This window comes from Staurois parvus, unplaced genomic scaffold (assembly GCF_062004578.1).
Source record: "Staurois parvus isolate SC_StPar_1 unplaced genomic scaffold, SC_StPar_1.0 ptg000198l, whole genome shotgun sequence".
Classification (NCBI taxonomy): domain Eukaryota; kingdom Metazoa; phylum Chordata; class Amphibia; order Anura; family Ranidae; genus Staurois; species Staurois parvus.
Window position 1 is genome coordinate 15353388 of NW_028317994.1, and position 24678 is coordinate 15378065.

The window sequence follows — 24678 nt, forward strand, 5'->3', positions numbered from 1 at the left end:
ATGAGCCAGCAGCCTCTTCTGAGTTCAGGGAGCCGAAACATGATGTGTACAAGATCCACGCACAAGCTGCTGTTTTTGTATTACTCATGCAGCCTCCTGAGATGTGGGATATAGGTATCGCAGGAGGCTGCAAAAGCAGGACATGTCTTTTTTGCCTAGGTGGGTGCAGCGAGTCAATGAGGTAGAGTGGAGGTCCCTTTTAAAGCAGTATAAGGCCCTGTGCACACTTACTGATTTAAAATCTGGATGCTACTCATCTCTAATGGCACCCTAAATGCTGTGCAATTTTGCTGTGATTGTTACATGTAAAAACATGCCTGGCTCAGGGCCAACTTTTTTTTTTTCCTAAATTTTATTGAAATTTTTTGGAAAAGTGACATATTTCAAAGACATTTGACAAACGTACAGTATTCATAAGAAAAAAAAAATAGCATAGGGCAGCCCATTCAAGTGAATGGGCTGCCCTATGCGCGACACATGGAAAATGTGCATGAATTGCTCAAGCGACTTCGTAGGAAAAGGTAAATGGCCTTGGTTCACACCAGTGCATCTGGTCATGCGATTTGACAGTTACAACTCACATGACAAGTCTCACCCTATTTTCAGCAATGGAACGGTTCAAATCAGGTGCGATTCAGACTTTGCAGTGCCGCACCGATTTGAAAAAAAGGTTCCTGCATTATTTTTTGCGATTTCAGGTGCGACTTGCATAGACATCTGTGCATGAAGTCACACAGATGTCTAGCAAGTTGCACTAACATGCGGTTTTGAAATCGTATGACTTCACTTGAAGTCGCACTATTTCAGAGTCAGATCTAGTGTGAACCAGGACTTAGCAATCCTGTTGCTGGGGAGTTGTTGCCAGTGTCAGCTATGCTCATCTGACATGGGCCTAAGAGCCATGCAACATTAGCAACTTTGTAACAGAGGTTGTAGCAAATAAATACAGTATGTCTGTGTTTTTTTTCTCTGGTGACTTTTGGCTAGTGAGAGTTGTTGCTGTAGCAGAACACAATGATCATCAATTCAGCTACAAAATGCTGGTACAGCATGATAATTAGCAACTACACTGGATTACATGACAAACTACTGAAGCTGGAGATTCAGTAGCTAGCTCCAAATGCTGCAAAACGTGACTCTCAGTAACAGAGCTCATATCACTTGGGATATCTGCAGTACAGACTTTTCACTCACTGCAATGTATTTTTTCCTAGAAACAAAACACCAAGGAGAGCTATTTTGTGGGTGCAACAAAAATTGCTCCTGCGGGATGGGCCTAATAGTCACTGTTGGACCATGCCGCACTCTTCCTGTTGATTTCTCTTTGGTGAATACATTTTAAAAAATCTAACAGGACTTCCTCCTCTTAGCAGCAGAATAGAACAGTATTCAGATAAGATCTTTTTGGTCTGACTCAAAATATTATTTTATGTTTACACATTAGTGGGATAATTAAGGCTCTATTAACTAATTCTAGGTTTCTTATTCCTCCAGAAAAATCTTGTCAGGATTTTTTTAATCACACTAAAGTATACATCGGGTAGTTTAATTGGTATCATTTGAAATTTATATAACATTTTTGGAACAATCACCATTTTTATCAAATTTATCCGTCCGATCCATGACTGAGATCCCCATCCTAATTTCTTTATTCATCCTTAATCTCATTTAATAGTGAAATGTAATTAAATCTATATAGATACCGTTTTGGAAGGTACAACAAGCACCGAGAGAAAAGGATTGAATAGAAAGGGTGGAGAGGACTAACAAATTGGAGGAACTCTACCACATGGACGAAGATAGGATGGAGATTTTACGTAAAAGATGGGAAAAGTGGGAAGAGTTTAAAAGGTCAAACTCATACCTGGAATATATGTACTAGGGAAAAGAAGTCATGGAGGATAAATATAATAAATTAAAAAAGTAATATTCTTTTAGGATAAATAGAACAAGTAGGAAAGAAATCAAATCAGGGCTGCGGAGGAGGGCTTAAAGGCTGGGGAGATATGGGGTACGGGGTAGGAGGGAGGGGGTAAAAGGATACCAAGAGTAATGTCAATATTTTGATATATTGTTAGATAAATATGAGTATCATAGTCTGATGGTTTTGTTAGCTTTTGTATATGGAAAATGGTATTTTGAAAATTTATAATAAAATATTTGAATTAAAAAAAAAAAATTAAGGCTCTATTGCTAATTATATAGTTGTGCTCAAAAGTTTGCATATCCTAGTAGAAATCATAAAATGTTGGCATTGATATTGAAAATATGACTAATCATAAACCCCCTCCACCAAAATAAAAAAAAAATTAAAAAAAAAAAATTGTCTTATATTTAACCACTTCAATTCAGGGCAATTTCCCCCCTTCCTGCCCAGGCCAATTTTAAGCTTTCAGCACTGCTGCACTTTGAATGACAATTGCACGGTCATGCAACACTGTACCCAAACAAAATTTTTATCTTTTTTTTTGAGACACACAGAGCTTTCTTTTGGTGATATTTAATCATCACTGTGTTTTGGGGTTTTTTTTGCTAAACAAATGAAAATAGACTGGCAAATTTTTTTTCTTCATTTGTTATAAAATTTTGCAAATAAAGTAATTTTTCTTCTTCACCGACGTGTGCTGATGGGCACTGATAGGCTGCACTAATGGGCTCTGATATGCTGCACTGAGGGGGCTGCACTGATTATCAATGTAAATGTTTGCGGTCACAGGTTATCGGCTTTCCTTTCCTCAGACAGTGAGAAATGCAGAGAACTGGCATGTATTTACATGTATTCAACTGGGATTAGACACTGCTGATCTCATGATAAAAAGCCAACGTCATTGGCTCTTTACTCTGATCGGTGATACGCTGTGTTTGAGAGAGACAGCTCACCACTGACCGCCACGCTTGTGCAGCAAGAATAGGACATAGAATAGTTAAGGACAGTGATCATATGAAGCCATTTATTATCACATAGTTGTTTGGCTGCTTTTTAAATAATAATAATAGAAATCACCCAAATTGCCGTGATCAAAAAAAGGTTACATAACCTGGAAAGTTTGGCTTTGGTACAGACACACACTTCTTGGCTTTTTAAATTGCAATACGTGTCTGTGAATAAAAAGGAGTTTGTTAGCCCACATGTGGATGCACTGAGCAGGTTAAATACTGAGCCATGGGGAGCAGAAAAGAACTCTCAAAAGACCTGCATAAAAGGTAATGGAAAGTTATAAAGATAGAAAAGGATATTAAAAGATATCCAAAGCCTTAAATATGCCAGTCAGTACTGTTCAATCACCCAAGTGGAAAATGTGGGGATCTCTTGATACCAAGCCAAGGTCAGGTAGACCAAGAAAGTTTGCAGTCACAACTGGAAGAAGAACTGTTCGGGATACAAAGAAAAACCCACAAATAATTTAATACAGGCTGCTCTGGAAAAAGACAATGTGGTTGTTTCATGGCAATACTGGAACAAAAATAAGTGGCATGGTTGAGCTGTCAGAAAAAAGCATTCATTGCACCAATGCTGCAAAAGAGCCAAGTTACAATATACCCGGCAATACAATGACACACCTCACAGCTTCTGGCACACTGTAATCTGGAGTGATGAGACCAAAATAGAGCTTTATGGTCACAACCATAAGCACTATGTTTGGATAGGGTTCAACAAGGCCTATAGCGACAAGAATACCATCCCTACTGTGGAGCATGGTGGTGGCTCACTGATATTTTGGGGATGAGTGAGCACTAAAAGGCACAAGAAATCTTGTGAAAAATGGTGGCAAGATGTTCTATATTTTAAAAAAAGGCATATTTTCTGCATGAAAGCTGCCAATGGGACGCTCTTGGCCCTTTACAATGACCTCAAGGTCAAGTTGAACCTCCAGTGGTTACAAAAGAAAACGGTGAATGTTCTGGAGTGGCCATCACAGTCTCCTGACCATAATCTCATCGAACCACTCTGGGGTGATCTCAAAATGTGAGGTTCATGGAAGATGACCAAAGACTTTACATGACCTGGAGGCATTTTTCCAAGATGATTGGGCAGCTATACCACCTGCAAGAATTCAGGGTCTCAGACAACTATTACAAAAGACTGCAAGCTGTAATTGATGCTAAAGGGATCAATACACAGTATTAAGAACAAAGAGTATGCAGACTTTTGAACAGGGGTCATTTCATTTGTTTACTTGTTGCCATGTTTTGTTTTATTATTGTGCCATTCTGTTATGACCTACCTTTGAATATGAATTCCATAAGAAATAAAAAAAAAAATATATATGTATGTTTTGCCTGCTCGCTCATGTTTTCTTTAAAATGGTACATACTGCATATTACTAATTCTCCAAGGGTTTGCAAACGTTTGGCAACAACGGTATGTGCAATTTGTTGCAAAGCTGTGAACAAGGTATGGAACAATGTTTAAAGGGAAACGTTCTGTGTAAGAAAAATCAGAGTTCTGGAATGTGTACTTTTGGAAGGCATACAAAAATTATGCGGTCAATTGTGTTTATATGCCTAGCTATGGACTGAAGACTTCCTTAACAAAAGCCACGAAGTCCATTCCAAAGACATTCAATTCCCACATTGGAAAACAAAGAGGGAAAATACAGCCGCAAAATCAACAGGGTTTAGAGTTCAGATTGTGTAGAATGTATTTTCTCTTTAGTAAAGTAGTATTAAACCAAAAATGTATTATATTGCAGCTTACCAATCAGTTGTGGTGGCTGCATCAGTTTTTGTTTTTTTTTTACCCTTTTTGTTTTTTAACCAGGATAAGACAAGTAGGTCCCTTTGATGTAGAAGATGGTGGCATGGGACCAAACATTGGATTTGCTGGGCGTGTAAGTATGTTAAAATGGTGTTAAACCCAAAGCCAGAAAATATAATATACTGCAGCTTACCAATCCTTAGATGTGGTGGCTGCATTGGTTTTCTTTTTTTAGGCTTTTTCCCTCTGTTTTCACCTTATGATCTGGACAGTAACACACCTCCTGTATTAGTGAGACACCACTCTAGAGGAATGAGCCAAGGACACAGCATTGTCAGTCTGTATTAGATTTAAATACAACAAATTGAAACCTCACACTTTATAATCAGTTACAGCACAGTTTTCCCTTTTGGGATAAAGGTTTTACATAAATAAAACCTGATCATTTTAATACACCTGCCGGTGGTAAATGGATGGTCTCATCCATGTAAACTGATACATTCTGATGGAAAGTTTGAGCTTCGGAAAAAGACTTGTTGGCTGCATCACCACATGAAAAAAAAGAAATAAAGCCAAAAGGAAACCAATACAGCCATCATATCTAAGAATTGGTAAGCTGGAATATAATAAATGTTTGCTTTTGGGTTTAATACTGTTTAAGGCTCGAGGGACAACAAATCACGACACATTCTGATTTTCTTCCTGAAACTATTCTGTTTTAGGTGTAATTTCGTTCCTAAAATGAATTCAATCATCAGCTGGCCTACTTGCCAAGGAGATTCACATTGTTGAACTAAAGTACCTGATAGCAACCAAAAGGTTTAAAAATAAGTAAATAAAAACTGCTCTGACAGGTAAACACGATATAGTTTACAGCAGCTCACTGCAAAGCACTGCCTCTTGTATGTGCTTTATGAGACACTGGATTTTTAGCATTACATAAGTCACAGTTTCCAGTGATTATTTAAATGCAGGTTGGAAGGTCATCTCTGCAGAGCCAGCCCTCTTCTTTTGGTGATTCTCAATACGTGTGGTACAGCAATAGGTATTTTGTAGACTCCATGTTCCTGTTCTCCCCCACTGTCTGGGCACTGTTCTGTCACTTGGTGCTTTTGGATTTATTCACAGTTTGCAAGAGATTGGTGAACAAGAAAATCACACTTGAATTTTCCCCTCCTCCTTACCAGCCTGAAACAGTGTGCTTGGCATTGGCTTAGTCCTGGACATCCTTAGTAGTGTATTGAAGCATAAAGTATACTACAGACTACCACAAGATATTGGGGTTGCTATATAAAAACACTACAGCAAAAAAAAAAAAAAATTTACAAAGCATTACTATATTTTTCTTCTATTTGTACATCAGTACCATTATATCTAGATTGTACACTCATTAAAACAGGAGAAACATGGTATACATTTTGCTACATACATGTACAGTATATATTAAAAGCCCAAGCTTAGTCACTGGAAAAAAAAAAGTAGTGCAAGGGACATTATAGTCAGTAGGATGTGTCCCTTGTACGACTGGCTCCTCTATTAGTAATCTTGGTAACAACAATTGGTAATTCTCCAGTGTGACCAGGGCGTAATAGGGCCAACAGAGCCGTGACAGGCACTCATCAAGAGTGCCCGATTATGCCCATCCTTTCTGCCCAGCTGCTCCATTCATAGAAACCATACTATAGCATCTATAAATGACACCCAATAAATGAACGGAGGACGGGATATTCACGGATCTTGTTTTATTCACACATTTTTTTATTTGTAACTAAACTTGCGCTTTAATGTACAATGTTCCCTTTCTTTGTAACCCCTTTGCACAGCACTACGAAAGATGACTGTTGGAACTGAAATTTGTTATAAAAATATGCGGTCACATACCCCAACAAAATCTTCGCATAGACTTCTTTGTTAGTTCTAGAATGTTCCTTCAGTTCTGTTACTTTAGCATCAAACCAAAACCCACGCTCCTCTGGTGTCTCCATGTTGTAATTCACCATTACAATTTCACCCACTTTGAGGTCATTGAACTTCAAGATGGTTCTTGCTCTGGGTCGCAAATTGCAGGTCTCAATCTCTACAACTCCATTTTCTGGATAACTAAAGCAGAAGAAAATAAGCAAATCAGTTGTTAAAAGGGCCTAGTCTTTACAATTAAGCCTTCAACAGGGTGAAACGCATTAGATAGGTGTTCACCCAAGGGTGCAGACCAGGCTGAAGCCATCTGACACACTTGTGACTGGAAAGAACATCAACAGAGTGCAGGGATGCACCATTTCGTTGTGGATTGACTACTGAGCTTGCCAAGCCATACAAGCTAAAAGCAGCACCTGGAAGCAGTTATTGAACCAGCCGGAGGAACATACTGGAGTATCTGAGTGGTACCTTTCTTTTTTAGGGTTTACTAACTGAAATATTGCATACATTTCCCCGAAATATCCAAGTATTTTTTAACAAGAAACTCCATAAAGTGTTAATTTAGATATGTTCATTTGGTGGACCACACTTCCCACAGAATGAATGTACATGCACTTTAACTGGACGAGTTGATATGCAAATGTTATATAATTACACCCCATAGAACTTAATAAGCCTTGGGTCTCACTTCAAATGTATTTGCCCTATTATACTGACTAGAAAGACATTTTTTTTTAATGAAAATGTAGCCTGCCTAGGTATGCCCACTCATTACCCATTAAGGCATTTTTATATTTTAATAACTTACAAGAGTCTGCCCACTGTTTGCATCAGGGCCAAGGGGCTCTTAAAGAGGAGTACTGTGGCAATGTTCTTTAATGCTTTTAGAAAGATATGTAGAACACACTGCTGATCCCTCCCACCAGCCAGGAACTGCCTGCATTGCATAGACAAGCACACATCTCTGGGTTTGAATAAAGTATGTAATAAAAACAAAGGGGCAAGAAGAATTTGGAAAGGTAGAAAACAATTGAGCTTTAACATACCCAAAATTAAAGTCTGTTTACATAGTTTAGTTTTAAGAGGGAAGGGGTGGACCTTCTGTCAAATTTTTATTGCTGTCTGTGCCCCCATTGGGAAAATTCACCATATTTGCAATGAAATCTCTCTCTTCAGCGAGGGTAAATCCAAAGTTTTAGAGTTGCTACCAGAGCAAGAGTTGGGGTAAAGCATCCAACTGGGCCAATGTTATAAAGACAGCTGTCTAAATTGGAGAACTTTCGCTCACTTTAGGAAGATTTAATGATTTCTTCTTGTGTCTCCAGGCCAGGAAGTGAAGGGAACTCTGCCCAGTGGAAAAAAAACCACCAAAAAATTAATCTGATTAGAGTTGTAACCCTTCCTCGCTATATCCAAAACCAATAAACAAAACTTGGATATACATACACTTCAAATAAGAAGCTACCTGTAAAATAATAGATTTCATACTCACTTCTCCTGCAGGGAGCAAGTGAATGTTCCAGCTCCAGGAACTGCTGCTCTACAACACTTCCGACTTGTTAGATAGTGTTTCCCCCGCTGAGCACTGTGGTTTCTCCCACCAGCTGCTACATCACTACAGAACACAGTAAGCTCCCTATAGTTTAGGGTAAACCAGCGCTGTATTACCTACCAAAGATTTTGCATTTCTGTCCACTCAGTCTTGAGATTTATGCAACCCTGACAGACCACGCATCCACCCAGGTGACCAGACCCTTCTCTACTGCAGTTAACATGCCCCTGGCCTGACACTAGACAGTGACAGCAGAAGGCCTATTCACCTAGCTCTCTGCTTCCTTCTTCAGTAAGCAGGTACCTTGTTAACATATTTGCATATAAAACAGCGCTGAATATCTCTTTTTAAGCGGAAATGGTCTCATCTCCAAATTTGTTTTCCATAATGTTGGACAACCTCACCCCTGGACTATCAAGGCATTAGGTTGACGTCTACCTATTCAACTCTCTTTGCAGCTAATTCTTACCCTTTATTATGCTCTCTGAACGCTCTCATGCAATCATGGCAATTTCCCTCTCCGACCCCTCTATGGCGGACAGAGACTGGAGTGCTACAGACAGGAATATGTGTGGTAGGTCCAGCGAGTTAAAGCTAACATAGCTTTCTTTATGGGGCAATGAGTGATGGGTTACATGATAGAGCAATCGAGAGACAGGTGAGAAACAGCTGTTAGTCTTCTATACACAGCTGCCTTGGTGTCATGAAAGTAACTTCCCTTTTGCCCCAGGATCCTATGATGTTTCCGTCTATAAGTCCTATGTTTGTTTCCCTCAATGGGTTAAAGCATACTGGAAAGCAGTGCTACCACATCAGTGGAGGGCCTATTAATCATTTAAAATTAAACAAAGGATATTTAAAGGCAAGCAGATAGGTCAGTAATTTAGCTCTGAGGAAGAAGGCTTGTCCCTCAAAACGCATCAGTGTATTAGCAAGGCTTGTCACGGAGTTGAAAAGAAAACTTGGTATTGTATTTGACACATGCTTGTAATTTTAACACTATGGTATTTAACTAGTTTTATTAAGAAATGGTGTCTGACATACTGCACTAGGCCAGAGCTCTCTCTTCTTTATTGCAAATTACTTCCTACTGTATTTTTCACTGAATTTAAAATAGTTGGTAAATTGCGATTATCGGGAGAGATCACACCTTCTGCAGTCTCAGGTAATCAACAATTTACAGTGTATGGCAGCTTGAAGTTAGATTACTGAAACACAGTGGTCTTCACAGACGCAGTGTAATGACTTGCTACTCTAGAACCCTGGCTTTCCCAAGAAAGTGTCACAGCAATGGCTGCTGTTAGAAACCATGGGGCCTCATACAGTCAATCTGACAGCCATCCCCCCCCCCGAAAAAACAAAAAAAAACAAGTTTACTATGCCTCAGTTATGAATGAACAGTGAGTGATTGGTATCGATCACTCACTGTGTTCATTTAGGAAAGGAAGGGGCTGGTAAATGTGACATTTATCGGACCCTTCTCCACTCTCTATGTCGAAGGGTCCTATTATGTGCTTACAGCTGCCGGTGGAAAGGAGAGGAGGGAAGCCAGCAGCACTGTGGGGATGGAGGCACATGGGGGTTGTGTGCCTGGGCAGCAGGGGGAAACTAATAGTGCACAGGGAGGGTGATGAGTATGGCACGGAGGCAATTACTGGAACTGATCCTTGTATGGCTCTCCCTGCAGCAGCTGAAAGCCATCAGGGAGGGAGAAGAGAAGAAGCCAGCTTTCAGCTGCTGCAGAGAGTGCCATACAATCGTTTCCAGTAATTGGCCCCACCACCTGCTGTGCCAATCACCCACCCTGCCCACATCTGATTGCCCCCTGCTGACCTGGGCCCTGTACAGGACGACTGGTGGTACCCACTTATCCACGGCCCCAGTCACAGCAATCCTCCACTGTTACTGTATGATGGTAAAATCTATGAGCTGTCGAAGGAAGGAATCATTTTTAGAAGAAGGCCCTGTTAAAAGCAAATTTTACCAAATGATAAATGGAGGCTGCCTACCAAACATGAATTCAGTATTTTGTATATACTGTTCTTAGAGATGGTATATATTCTATTTGTCCATAGAACATGAAGCCCATTGGTATTTGTACCTGCATAGGAGTATACCGGCTAGGTATATCAACCAGCAGATAGCGTTCATTTGAATCCTAAAAAGAAAGCACCTGTTTCTTTCCTTGGGGAAGTTTCAGAAGCTGCTGAAATAAGAAAATAGGACAAGGTATGTTTTCCTTCATTCAGTCTCTATCAAAGCTTCCCAAGGGTACAGGCTGGTTCTTTTTGTATCCACAAACTGCAGGAACTTATGTTCCCTAAAACAGTCTAGCACAATGGAAAGCACTGAGGACAGTTTGATATATAAATAGATTTCTCCAAATATTAAAATCAGCATATATGTAATATTCTTACCATATGGTTGTACTTACTCGTCATATTTTATAAAATAAGATACATCGTCATCATCCACATAATCCGAGAAAGAAGTAGAAGGGCCAGAGTCCGACACATGAGAATTCTCAATGGAATGGTCCTCATTCAAACTGCCATTAGTCCCTTTGAAAGAATTGCCACCTTTAACATTAGCCTTGCCATTTTTCTGTCCTTTTGAGGCTCTTTTAACATTTTCAACACGTGCTTCAAACCAGGATCCAATGGTTACATCACGGACATCCACCAACTCATTGATCTACAAAGAAAATAAAAAATGAATACAAGCACATGTCACTACAGTAACAGAAGCTTTGATCATAATGGACACCATCCTAAGCTGACCAGAGATGGTCCCTGTTGAACCAGCCAACATCTGAACCATGTATGGATCAAATCGATCCACTTGGGAACAACCAGCCTGCCGGATATTACATGCTAATGATTACTGTTAGTGGCTATTACCGCCGATAGCAGTAATCACTGTGTTCTAACAGGAACACAATGGCTGCACAGGAGGCATTTCCCCATCAACACTGACTGTGTTGATCGGGGAATCCAGCAATTTTCTTTCCTGCAACTGCTCCGTTTATGGCCAGCTAAGCAAAGCCACACAGCTAATCAACTACAAAAGATTCAATGATATTAGAAGCCCATAATCTGACTTATGTTATCAGCAGGTTAAGGCAACAACTGGTTGCCTACATATTCGATGCAGATGACTGCAACATATAAAGAAAGGACCTCAGTCATAAGTAGGGTTAGAAATTTGTGTCAAGAACCATGTCAACAGTTGTTTGGTATAATGGTTTTTTAACAGCTAAGTGTGCATCTACTGTACACCTTTTCTTGCATTCTATATGCTGAATCAATATTAACTACTGATCAGGTTCCTGTGCTGGCTTACCAAGCAAATACCTGGGCTGCTATCTATAATCATCTATGCCTTTCATTGAAATAGTTGTGCTGTGGATTGCGGTTTTCATTAATTCGGTGTGTGTATAGACTACAACAGTTTTGTGATTCACTGCCTACACAAATTGCAGAATATGAGCAAACATGTTTATATCTTACAAAAAAACAACCAACCAACCAAACAAAAAAAAAAAAAAACAAAAAACAAAAAACAAAAAACACGGTTTGCCAAAATCCTATACAACCTTACAAATGACAGCCATGTAATGTACGATAGATAAGCAGAACTCAAGGCAAAAACTTCTTTACATAGTTTTATTGCTGCCTTCCTAGCATATGTACAGTGCCTTGGTAAAGTATCCATACCGCTTGAAATTTTCCACATTTTGTCGTTTACAGCCAAAAATGTAAATGTATTTTATGTGATAGACCATGGGGGGAGAAACGCAGGTACAGCCCCCACACCCGCGTGGGGGGACACAGGTACAGCCCCCACACCCCTGCAGGGGGAGAACACAGGTACAGCCCCCACACCCCCGCGTGGGGGGGGGGAATAAGAACACAGGTGAAGCCCCACACCCCCGCTGGGGTAAATGTAAATGTATTTTATGTGATAGACCATGGGGGGAGAAACGCAGGTACAGCCCCCACACCCCCGCGGGGGGGGGGGGGGGGGGTGGTAACACAGGTACAGCCCTCACACCTACATGTGGTGGCACACAGCTACAGCCACCACACCCACGGGTAGGAGTTTGGGGGGACACAGGTACAGCCACCACACCCCCGCGGGGGGACGGACGGACACAGGTACAGCCACCACACCCCTGCACGGGGAGAACACAGGTACAGCCCCCACACCCCCGCGGGGGGGGGGGTGGTAACACAGGTACAGCCCTCACACCTACATGTGGTGGCACACAGCTACAGCCACCACACCCACGGGTAGGAGTTTGGGGGGACACAGGTACAGCCACCACACCCCCGCGGGGGGGGGGGACACAGGTACAGCCAACACACCCCCGCGGGGGGGGGGGGGGGGACACGACACAGGCACAGCCACCACACCCCCGCGGGGGGGACACATAGTTGAAGTCATCTTTTGTCATATGACTACAGTCTTTCATTAATTTGTCTGAATTTGTTTGTCTAGTATTTTGGCTGGCAGAGAAGAGATGAGATTACCCGTAAAGAGCACAGCCACAGCTAATAACAGAAACCCTAGAAGGAGAATTAAATATTTCAAGTAGATTATAAAGAGTAAATTAAATATTTTGCACATGCCTGCTTTACATTTATAGGATTGTAACTAAACTGTCCTTGTGTGTGGTGTTGAGCATTATGGATGAAGAATGAGGGGCACAATTTATGTTGAAGTGGACACATACACATTCAACATATACAGGCCTAGGATACCCACCCACATGCAAAGCAATTCCCAGAGATTGATGGGAACTGTACTTTCTTTTTACTGTAGAGAGGGGAGAGGATATGTAATCTTTGCTGTTACATCTCCTCATTGGTAGAGCAGATGCTGTTATCTTTTGAAATACACTGAAGCCTTTCTGATCATTCAGTTAAGACATTTCTTTTTAATGGTAAGGAATTCCACAAGTATAACAACTGTTTAGTGTAAGTGGGATGTAGTAATGGATGGTTTATATTGCCTATCCTCGAGTTATTTAAATGGAAGAAATTAGCATTTTCAAAATTCAATTTCATACACTGATCTGAATGTCAAATTCCAGTTAACATACTTGTCAAAACATCTGTGAAAAGACAATTACGCTGACCATCAACACTATAATTTCTATTAGCTTTTGACTGGAAAAGAACCAAAAGGGATCAATGCACCATATCAACAATTTCTCAAATGTTTCCTTTACACTGACATCAAAAGCTAACTAAAACTGGCATGTGTATGGCCTACAATACATCAACTAAAAATTGTTCTAAATGAGGGTCTACCGCCAGAATATAGACTTGGGATGAGAGCAGCAGTAGTGTGTAACTTGGTGGGCCACCTCACACAGAGTGTGTGTACAGTATGTAATAAGCAAATATTGTGTATTCCCATATATATATATATATATATATATATATATATATATATATATATATATATATATATATATATATACACACACACACATACACATATACACATATATACACACACACACATATATATATACACATATACACCTACACACACACACACACACACACACACACACACACACACACACACACACACACATATATATATATATACACATATACACATACACACATACATACACACACAATTAAGTGCCCAGTCATAACTGTACAACTTGTCATGCAATTTGATTGTTTCAAATTGCATCACAAATCGCAGCCTATTGTCCGCAATTGAAGTGGACATATTGGTGCGATTCTGACTTAGAGACACAATTTTGAAAGTAGTACATGCACTACTTTTTGCAAGTTCAGGTGCAACTTGCATAGACATATGTGCCCAGTAAGGCTCAGATGTCTTGCAAGTCAGACCTGAAGTCAGACTAACATCCGACTTTGAAATCGTGCAACTGCACTGGAAGTTGCACGATTTCAAAGTGGGATTGGTGTGACTGAAGACTAAATGGAAAGATGTGTATATGAAAATCTTAAAATAGCAATCTTACATATTTTTACTTTTACAGCAGCACGTAAATGTGATATGAGAAAAATCCTTTAAGTCATTTACTTGTAAAAAAGACCCCAATATTTCTTTTTTGGGGAGTTAATTTAAATTTTTTTTAAACAAAAAGTTTGCACAGCTTTCATGCAAAATTTCCGCTTTTTTTTTTAAACTTGGAGTAATCTGGAAAAATATGTGAATCCTGAAGAAAGAGGTGTTAATCTGTGAAAACCGAACTAAAAGTGCGTTTAAGAGGAATGACTGCAATCAATGTTCTAAAGATAAATAAAACCTTGTTCTTGTAAAACTGGTAGGTTAAAGGAGCCTGATAAATACACCACTCCCCTAAACAGGACAAACTTATTTGGTGCCCAGCTTTATACTGACAACAATGGCATGTTTTATACGGTTTACTTTTCATTAACGTGTTATTAACCCTGATAAACTGCCTCACATGTTCAGCTCAAAAGTGCTTAAATGGTTATTTAAAGGCTATTACACAGTTAAGAGGTCATGCAGTAAAAAAAAAACATTACTGGCAAATGAAGTAACATTAACTGGAATTTAGAAAAAGAAAAAAAAAAAAAAACCACACACGACACATAAAGGACAGTTCTATTAATACCACAAAGGAGATCTGTATAATTGAAATTACGCTCAGCAAACCTGTTTTGTAGCAAGCAAAAGGAATATCATAAGGGGGGCTGTATCTGTGTACTGTACCCCCCAAGAAAAGTATTACACAAGCCAAAAATACTCATTTCTAAATAGTAACGTGCAGGACACAGAATTTTAGTCCTAACCATGGGATGTGCAAAAGCAATCCAACTGAGGGGTGGGAAACACAGCAAACAAATGCTAACAAGCCCATGTAGGAAAATGTCAGATAATGGCTTGACTGAATTCAGAGATCAGCTTGGAGCACCCTTAAGTCTGAAACTGGCATCAGAGGAGGCCTGAACATCCAGCTGGTAAAACAAATGTGTGAAGAGATCAGGCAGTAGCCTTGCAAATCTGAGAAACAGATAGTGAAAAACATTAATCCCTAATGGATCTGGTAGACGGCACCTTAATAGGTAAGGTGGGAACCTTATCCTTCAGGCTACAGGCTTGAATAATAACCTGTCTAATCCACGAAGCAATGGTGGAGTGTTAAGCAGGAAGGTCCCTGCTGGACCCTTCGGGAAGGATAAAGAGGAAATCCAATTGTCAAAAGGACGTTGTAGTAGAGAGGTAGGCTCTCACAGCATGTACCATGTCGAAGCAGTGTAGAAAATTTTCCTTGGAATGTTTTGGAGCAGGACATAAGGAGAAAAAAAAACAAATGCTCTGGTTAAGACGGAAAAAGGAAACCACCTTATGGAGAAAGGAAGCCTTAGGCATCAGCACAACCTTGCCCTTATGTAGCATAAGGAAAAGCTATTTCCGAAAAAGAACTGCTAATTGAAAGACCCACAGCTGCAGAAAACACATTTAGTGCTTTTTCGACGCATTGTATGTTTTTAATCTGTCCAGCAACAAGTTCACACCCCCCCCCCCCCCTCTCAAAAAAAGCAAAAAGCATCAAAACCAGACTGGAGGAAGGACAAAATGCATTACTGGAATACGTTCCACTACGTAGGATGAAATCTCCTAGCCTCACACCAAGCAAAGTAGGCCTTTCAGGTGTGATGGTAGACTTTGTGAAAACACGTCTTTCTAGCCCTTGTGACAGAACGTTTGAACGATCTAGAAGAGCTTGTGGGGAATCTGCTAAGAGTCCAAGTACCGCGTCCTTCTGAGCCACTTTTGTGCAATGAGAATTACAGGAATGTCCTCCAACTTGGAGCAGATGAAGGAAGAGCTTTTTTTGCAGGCTCATGGACAGCAGGGCTGGGGAGATTGAGGCCATGCAGGCACAAAAGCAGCCCCTGTGACAGATCTGTGCCAGAATGGTGCGGAAAGTGGCACCAATATTAGCTCCTTATCTGTGACAACTCATTTAAAAGTGTTGCAGCCTACAGGTATTTTGTGGTCCAGGATCTCCCCACGATCGTTTACTTTTTATAACTCCATAGTGACCCATTCAATGACACTTTGGTCCACATACAAATTTAAATTAAATTTGGTCTCTCCTATTCCCCCCGGTATTTCATTTTTTGGTGATCCTACTTTTGCACCAGCTTTTTCTTCTCCTCAACTGTTTCATTGGTGGTATGATCAATCTCTTATCAGATTATCTGATTTTCAAAGAGGAGGATCTTACATTACCTTTGATATGCTGCGCGTGCTTTTTGATATTCCCCTTCGTGAGTACCATCGTTACCGACAGATTAGACACTTTTTTGAATCACATTTTGGCCTTATACCGTCTTCTCCGGTTTCCTTTTTTGAACGTACCAGCCGTGACTGTCCTAGGGGGAAGGGGCCTTATTTCTAATTTTTATCACCAATCTTTGCTTTGTCTTTTCCATACGCCTCCTTTATACCGACAAAGGTGGGAGGAGGATAGTGGTACCACTTTTTCGGATGAGGATTGGGATTCCATGGTGGATAATATATGTAAAAGTTCTCGATCTCTTTCTGTTCGTGAGACGGCCCTTAAAGTTTTAACTAGATGGTATTATACCCCATCAAGACTACATAGATTGTTCCCACAAACGTCCCCTCTGTTTTTGGGGCTGTAGCCTTACAGGCACTTTAGTGCATATATTTTGGGATTGTCCGTCCATTTCTTTGATTTGGTGCAGGATATCAGAGGTGGCTACCTCACTGGCGGGTACCCCAGTACGCTTATCTATACAGACCTGTCTATTGGGGGCTCATATCCCAGGGGTCCCTGATGCCATTATGAGATTGATACATACTATGTGTATTGCCACTTTATGGTCTATTGCCTTACACTGGTGGTCCAATGCTGTACCTTTGGCCTCCATTCTACACAGAATTGATGCTGTAATGCTCATGGAACGCATTCATTATACTCTGCTGGATAAGATGCACTTATTTGATAAAAAATGGGAGTCATGGAGGGATTGTAGACATTTATTGCATGATTAACAACGTTTCCAGTGATAAATGACTGACAAATACTTTTGACAGATGTCTCATTCAACCTATCTTATCATTAACGTATTTCATGTACTTGCAATCTACTTTTTTTCTGTTTCTTCTCTTTCTTACTATAATATACTTTTCTGAATTATACTTTTCATAAGTGCCTTGTTTTTGCTGTACATATAATCTGAAAATGTGTTTTACTGTCTACTTTTTTTCAATAAAATCGTTTGTAAACACAAAAAAAAAAAAAAAAAAGTGTTGCAGCCTGCACTCCACACTAACCACAACTGATAGGGGGCAGCAACACAGTGGTACAATAAAAAGGCACAAAGCCTAGTATTTATCATGATATCTTAAACACCAGAGGACGATGTTACAGAATATGTTACCGCAACATTTCATATTCCTGATATGTGTCTGTTGTATCTTGTGTTAAAAAGTGTAATGTTCTCTTAGCATGGTTTCTCTTGTGTGATATACCTGCTGATCCTGCCAGTCCCTTGTCTTCATTATTTCAAAGTGACCGTGCTAGGCATAGGAGGCACATCCTTCCCATGTGGTCAGTTTTCTGGCTGTGCTGGGAGAGCAGTCTTCCTGTCCTCCAATGGCCAAGAGTTGTGCTGACACATTCCCCTGCTTAGTGTATTGCGTTTTCTCTTTGTTGACACGGCCCTCTGCAGTCTCCCTCCCAAGCTCTCTAAGCCTTTTATGATCTGAGAACAGAGATCTGGTGAAAGGTTTTTTTTTTTTTTTTTTTTTACCCCTTCCAGACCGCCCTATAGCAGAAATACTGCTACAGGGCAGCATGGGTTCGCAAAATCACGTATATATATATATATATATACACACACACACACACACACACACACACACACACACACACACACACACACACACACACACACACACACACGTTTTGTATTTCCGGGTAGGGGGCGCGTGAGAGCTGCACGCACCCCCTACCTGTGCCGCCATTTGCGGCCGTCAATCATTGGGTCCCGGCCAGTGATTACTCGATGGCTCCCGGTGATTTCCGAGGATCTCCGACGGAGAGAAGAATGGTTTTGTTTACTAACAGTTCTCCTCCCTGACAGCTCAGGCACACTGCTTTGGATGGCTGTGCACAGCACAGCCATCCAGAGCAATGTGATTACAGTGAAGCACGCTGACACCACCCCGTAGTAAAACACTTCCAGCACACAGTTAACCTTTTGACCACCCCCCATGTTAACCCCTTCCTGCCCAGTGCCATTAGTACAGTGTCAGTGCTTTTTATTAGCACTGATCACTGTATTGGTGTCACTGGAGATGTCAGTGAGACCAAGTCAGTTCCCCCCAGTGTCAGAATGTCCGCCGCAGTCCCGCTATAAGTCACTGATCGCTGCCATTACTAGTAAAAATAAAAAAATCCCAGTATATATACACCACCATTTCTAAACGCTATAACTTTCACGTAAACCAATTAATTTACACGTATTGGGATTTTTTTTTTTTTTTTTAGCAAAGACATCCGAATACATTTTGGTGTAAATTTATGCCAAAATTAGATTTTTTTAAATTTTTTTACTGGACATGTTTAATAGCGCAAAAACTAAAAACCACACAGGCAATAAAATACCACCAAAAGAAAGCTCAATTTGTGGGGAAAAAAGGGATGCAAATTTGGGTGCAGCATTGCATGACCGCGCAATTGTCAGTTAAAGTAATGCAGCACCATAACGCAAACAATGGCCTGGTCTGGAAGGGGGGGGGTAAATCCTCAGGAGGGCAAGTGGTTAAACACAAGTTTTGCCTTGCATTTGTAGATTACATTGAATGAATTGTTTAAAAGGTAAGAGTTGACATATACTTTAAGAACAAGCCCCATTCTAGCTCTACCAAGGATGGACCATAGTCCTGCACCTGTAATGTACCCTGCAGCTGTCTCAGCGTGATGAACTATGTGCCAAAGTGAGCTCATTACTCAAAGTACAGTTACAGGATAGCCCAATGTCTTCTTCCATATCGGGTCTGGGCATGGTCCCTCAAGGTTCAGCTGAAGAGTCAACCAATCTGCAAAGCTGCATTTAAAAATCTGACATACTGGCTGTACCCAAGTCGTACACCAATCGAATTGGGTACAATCAGCCATGCCCATGCTGTGCTGAACTAGCTGAGATTCTAACCATCTAAGTCTAGCTTAAGATGAAAAAACTTGCAGTTTGCATTCTTGTTATCCGGTGGCAATAGAATGTGAACCCCTTTGAATTAAGAGGTTTTCTGCAGCAATTTGTCATAAAATGTGATCTGTTCCTCATCTACAGTAAGTCACAATAGACAAAACACAATGTGCTTAACCTGACAACACACTAACAACTCTAATTTCTTGTGTCTATTGACACACCCGTTAAACATTCACAGTGCTAGAGGAATTACTCCAACAAAAGCTAATTGGAGTTTATAGTGTGCACCCCTGGAGTCCAATTAATGAAATTAAATTGGGAGGCGTGGAGTAGAGCTACCTTGATTGATAAAAGACACACAAACATCAACTGATGTGAACCATCCTTCTCAAAAAGGAGCTCTGTGAAGACATATGATTAAAGTGGTTGTAAAGGCTCAAGGTCATGCATGAAGGTAAAAATACACTGTGTGTAGTAGCAGCAGCCCCCCCCCCCCGCCAGTGAGCCAATTCGGGAGAGGGAGGGGGCAGGGCCAAGCAGCGGCTCTGTGTGTGAATGGACACGCACAGCTGTGGCTCAGGAGCACGCCTGCTCGGGTGCCCCCATAGCAAGGAGCGCTAGCGGGGGACTCAAGAAGAGGAGGATCTGGGCTGCTCTGAGCAAAACCACTGCCCAGAGCAGGTAGGTATGACAAGTTTATTAAAAAAAAAAAAAAAACAACAAAGGGGGGAGTGGCCAGCTTTGCATGCAGTAGAAGTGTGCTCAGTGAGCTCTGCATCCGGTTAATTATCCTGTTTGGCACCTCGTTCTCCGGCATCTTGGGTCCCCAGGGTGTGCTCTGATCCTCCTGCTGACACTTGGTGCCCCAATTATCCTGATCTGAGATAGCTAAAAGGGGGAAAGAAACTCGGGCCTTGCCTGAGTTGGCTGGGCAAGATAACAGTAATCCGATCCGTGCATCCAAGAAGAAGCAGAGGGCGGCTGCTCAAAAGTTCTTTGCCAAGCCACTCACCAGGGAAAACTTCCCAAAAACTACTTTTGGACTCCGCTACTGATCCGGACTTAGACTGTGCAGGCTGTACACAGTGCAGACTGTGCAGGCTCTCATCTTGGAGATGGCTCCACTGGTCCTTCCATCCACGGCTCCAACTGCGGACCTCTTTAGTCGCGTCTGGAATACAGTAAAAGCATCCTTTCATATTACCAGCTTTCTTTCCTGTACTCCCTTGTGGAATAATCCGCAATATGTAGAAATGGCTAAACTGGAGGTTTTTCATGACTGGAGGGATCAAGGCCTGAAATTTGTATATCAGCTGTATTTGGGGGCAATCCTAAAGTCCTTTTCTCAACTGCAAATGGAATTTACATTTACACATAAGCATTTTTATCGTTATCTTCAGCTATGCCATGCAATACAGGCTTAGTCTTTGCTCTCTAATCTCACATTGACAGACTCAGTTTTTCTTAAGGATGTCACTCAGGCAACCCATAAGAAGGGCATGATTTCTTGGGTATACTCCCAGCTATTGTCTACAGAAGAGGATCAAGTTAGTCTCCGGAGCAGGGCGCAGTAGTCCTGGGATATTGGAGAGTTTGCTGGAGATGTCTGGGACGCTGCCCTGGAATCTGTTCCGGGAGTTTCTTTCTCCCTCTCATAAATTGTCTCAATTGTTCATTCTCCATTGAGCGTATAGGATCCCTGTGCAACTGTTTCGGTGGGGCAGGCGGGATTCACCTGATTGTCCGAGGTGTAGAGTCCAACAGGGTGATTTCATTCATATGCTCTGGCATTGCCTCAAGTTACATAGATATTGGAGTGAGGTTCTCCAACTTATTTCTCTAGCATGGCAATATACTGTTCCCAGGATCCCTTGCATTGTCTCTTGGGGGCACTGTACCAAGAACTGTTCCAACCAGGAGGGTATATTATGGTATCTAGACTTTTATATCTGGCTAGGAAGTTGGTAGCAAGGTTGGTTATCATCGGCTCCTCCGAATAGTAAGCAATGGATAGATGATGTTAATTCTTTACTCCCACATGAGAAACTCACTTACCAACATTGCAATGCTTATCTTAAGTTTCAGTCGGTATGGCAGGGTTGGCTGGATACACCTGGCCTCCCCCCTCAATTGAAAGTGGACTGACTTCTGCAGGTGTGATATTTTATATCAGGTGTGTGGCTCCACTCCTCCCCCTGGGGGAGTTCATGTGCATCTCCCATTCTTTTTGATGAGACGTCTCAAGTGAACCAAAAGGTGATTGTTGATGTGTTTTTTATTGTTTGAAGATATGTTTTGGGCTTTGTTCCTTTCCCCCCTATTTCTGTTTACATCTGGTCGGTAAGGAATAAGACGTAAAAAAGGAAAAAGAAAGATATTGTCAAGAAAGTTTTGGATCTTTGTAGTCTCTGTTTTGATTGATTACCATTTCTGTTATACTGTTTATTACGGGATCTGCGTATCCACGTTCTATTTATGTGTAATCCTGCTGTTGCAGTAATGTGGATTCTGTAAGTACTGTTCCATTTTCTCTATTAAATTGACATTAAAAGTTTGAATCAAAAAAAACAAAAAAAAAAACAAAACTTTAGTATCACTTTAAAAGTAGTTGATCTGCATAAGGCTGGAAAGGGACCCAAAGTAATCTTAAAGTATTTACAAACCGATCAGTTGACAGATAAACTATTTTTTAATACTGTGTTATCTCTTCCTAGAAGTGGGCACACAGCCAAGATGACTCCCAAGGCGTATTGAAGAATCCTCAATGAGGTAAAGAAAAACCTACGAGTAAAAGCTAAAGGGTTGAAGATACCACTGGAACTGGCAAACAAACCTGTTCACAAGTCTACCATATGCAAATCTTTGAACAGGCAGGGTGTATCCATGGTAGAACACCACAGAGGAAGCAACTGATCTCCCAAAAAAAAAAAAAGTCTGCCAAACAGAGTATCTTGGCAAACCACAGTGCTACTTGGGAAATGTTTTGTGGTCTGATGAAACAAAAGTTGGATTGTTCGGGAAGAATACTCAAAAGGGCACAGCAAAAGTGCATAGCTTGCCAACATCAAAACATCCCAACAGTGAAATATGGTGGAGGGAACATCATGATTTGGGTTTCTGTCACTGGCTCAGGGGCTAGGCCACTTATCATTAAGGGGAAAATAAATTTCCAAGTTAACCAAAATATCCTACAGATGTCAGGGTGGCTGTCCACTAGCTGAAGTTTGTAGAAGCTGGGTGATGCAGCAAGACAATGACCCTAAGCATAAAAGTAAATCCACCACAGACTGGCTTCAGAAAGAAAATGTGCCTTTTGGAGTGGCCCAGTCAGAGCCCCATAGAGATGCAGTAGAATGACCTAAAAAAAAAAAAACAAACCATTCACACCAGACATCCTACAAATGTGTAGGATGAGCTGAAGCAGTTTTATAAAAGGAAATGGTCAAAAATTCCTCCTGAGCGATATGCAGGTCTGACCCAGATCTAATGAAAGTTATTGCTGCTAAAAGAAGGTTTGATCAGCTATGTTAATAGGGTTCATTTACTTTTTCCTCCAGCACTGTGAAGGTTTAATGAGTGCTTTCAATAAATGCATAAAGAAATTAGAATTTGTGTTATCAAAAAAAAAAAAAAAAAAAGTCAGCAGCTACAAAAACTGTAGCTGCCGACTTTTAAAATACAGCCACTTACGTGTCCCTCGGTCCAGTGGTGTCCTCACCACCGCTGGTTTCATCGGCCATCTTCTCTCCCTGGCACCGGCATCTACAGTGTGGGCACCTGGCTGTGACAGCTTGTGGCTTCACGGCAGGGTGCCCACTGCGAGTGCACGAGATGCGCTGCGCCTTTGAATGGCCCCGTAGTCTTCTGGAACTTGTCACGTGTCCCAGAGCACTATGTAGAGGGAGGGAGGACAACTGCCGCTTCCGATCGCCAAGGCGAATGCAGCGGAAGTGGGAGAGGGTACCTGTCAAATGTGCGTACCCGCTCCTCCCCCCGGGAGCGGAGGACAAAGCATTAAAGCGGAACTTACCCTATTGGGTGGAGCTCCACTTTCAGCTAACTGTACATCGTTCTTTTCAGCAGGGACCGGCCAAGATTCGAATAGTGTATGGGCAGGGTGAATGTACCCCAAGTTGATCTAACAACTTCAGCACAAGCAGTCTGTTGGATTTTACATGCAATTATTAAGTATTATTAAGTATTAGTAACTACTATGTTCTCCCGGTGGAGATGGCTCCCCCTGACCCCCTGTGAAATTTGCTAAGTGGGTGGCCGTTGGCCACCTCCAGCCCATCATTTCTCGACTGAAAATTAAAAAAAAAAGAGCTGAGCTGAAAGTTGTCGGTGAAACATCAACTGCTTCCAATCAGATGCACGCACTGCTCATCTGCACTGTGTAGATTTTTTTTTTTTTCTATAAATGTATGGTCAGCTCAACATGTATCACATAGAAATTCCACCATCAAGTTATAAAAAGACAGACCTAACCCTTCCCCGCTACAAAAAAATTAGCTGAAGTTGGGCTTTAGACTAAAAAAGTCAAAGTGTTTACAGAGTACACACAAAATTTCGCCCTGGCAGAGTATGAATTAGAGCTTCCCCAGATTGCCACCACACCGCAACTAAGCACGTAAGCAAATATGCTGGATCTCATAAAAAGGAAGCAGACAAGTCTGTTTATTTTTCTTCACCAATGTCATAAAACTTCTAGGGAAAAAGGACACATTATTATGACCAAAGTCAATGAAACCACGAATGTATTTCATTATTGCAAATCAGAACAGCAACTAGAGTTTTAGAGCAATTTATATATTTTAGTATGGAACCAAAAGCCACTAACAAATTAGTAGGACAGCAGTACTTTGAAGTCATCTACAATACTGAATTATAGAACATAAAAGAGAAGCATGTTTTTTTTTTTTTCTTTTATTATACTTACCTAGATGGATGTAGCATCGATCTGATGCTGCATCTGTCCCCCACCAGGTGAGAACTGAGCAATCAAACACCGCTGATCACTCACATCTCCCTGCCGCTCTGAGCAGAGAGTGGTGACCGACGGTCACCACTGTTCTGATTCCCCCCTCACTGGGGCACAGGGCTGTAGAGGGGGTGGGAGTGGCTGGCTCAGGCTCTCACCGGATCAGTGAGAGGCTAAGCCAGGTGCCGGGTCCAGGCTCCTGGGTGGATCCTGGCCACATAATCGAGATCTTTTCCCAGCCTGGAACAGCTGAGTGACGTCAGCTGAAAACAGGCCACAGGAGTGCAGAACGAACTGCACTTATGTGATCCACAGAAGT

General features: G+C 41.3%; 1 protein-coding gene across 1 annotated transcript in view; it reads right to left on the reverse strand.

Annotated features, from left to right (window-relative positions):
• UHRF2 (ubiquitin like with PHD and ring finger domains 2) overlaps nucleotides 1-24678 on the reverse strand; it is a 135483-nt gene that overhangs the window by 55531 nt on the left and 55274 nt on the right. Inside the window, exons 3-4 of the mRNA XM_089678134.1 lie at nucleotides 10603-10862; nucleotides 6581-6799 (exon numbers count right to left, since the gene is read on the reverse strand). Coding sequence (XP_089534260.1) covers nucleotides 6581-6799; nucleotides 10603-10862 — 479 coding nt within the window. The remainder of the gene's footprint in view (nucleotides 1-6580; nucleotides 6800-10602; nucleotides 10863-24678) is intronic.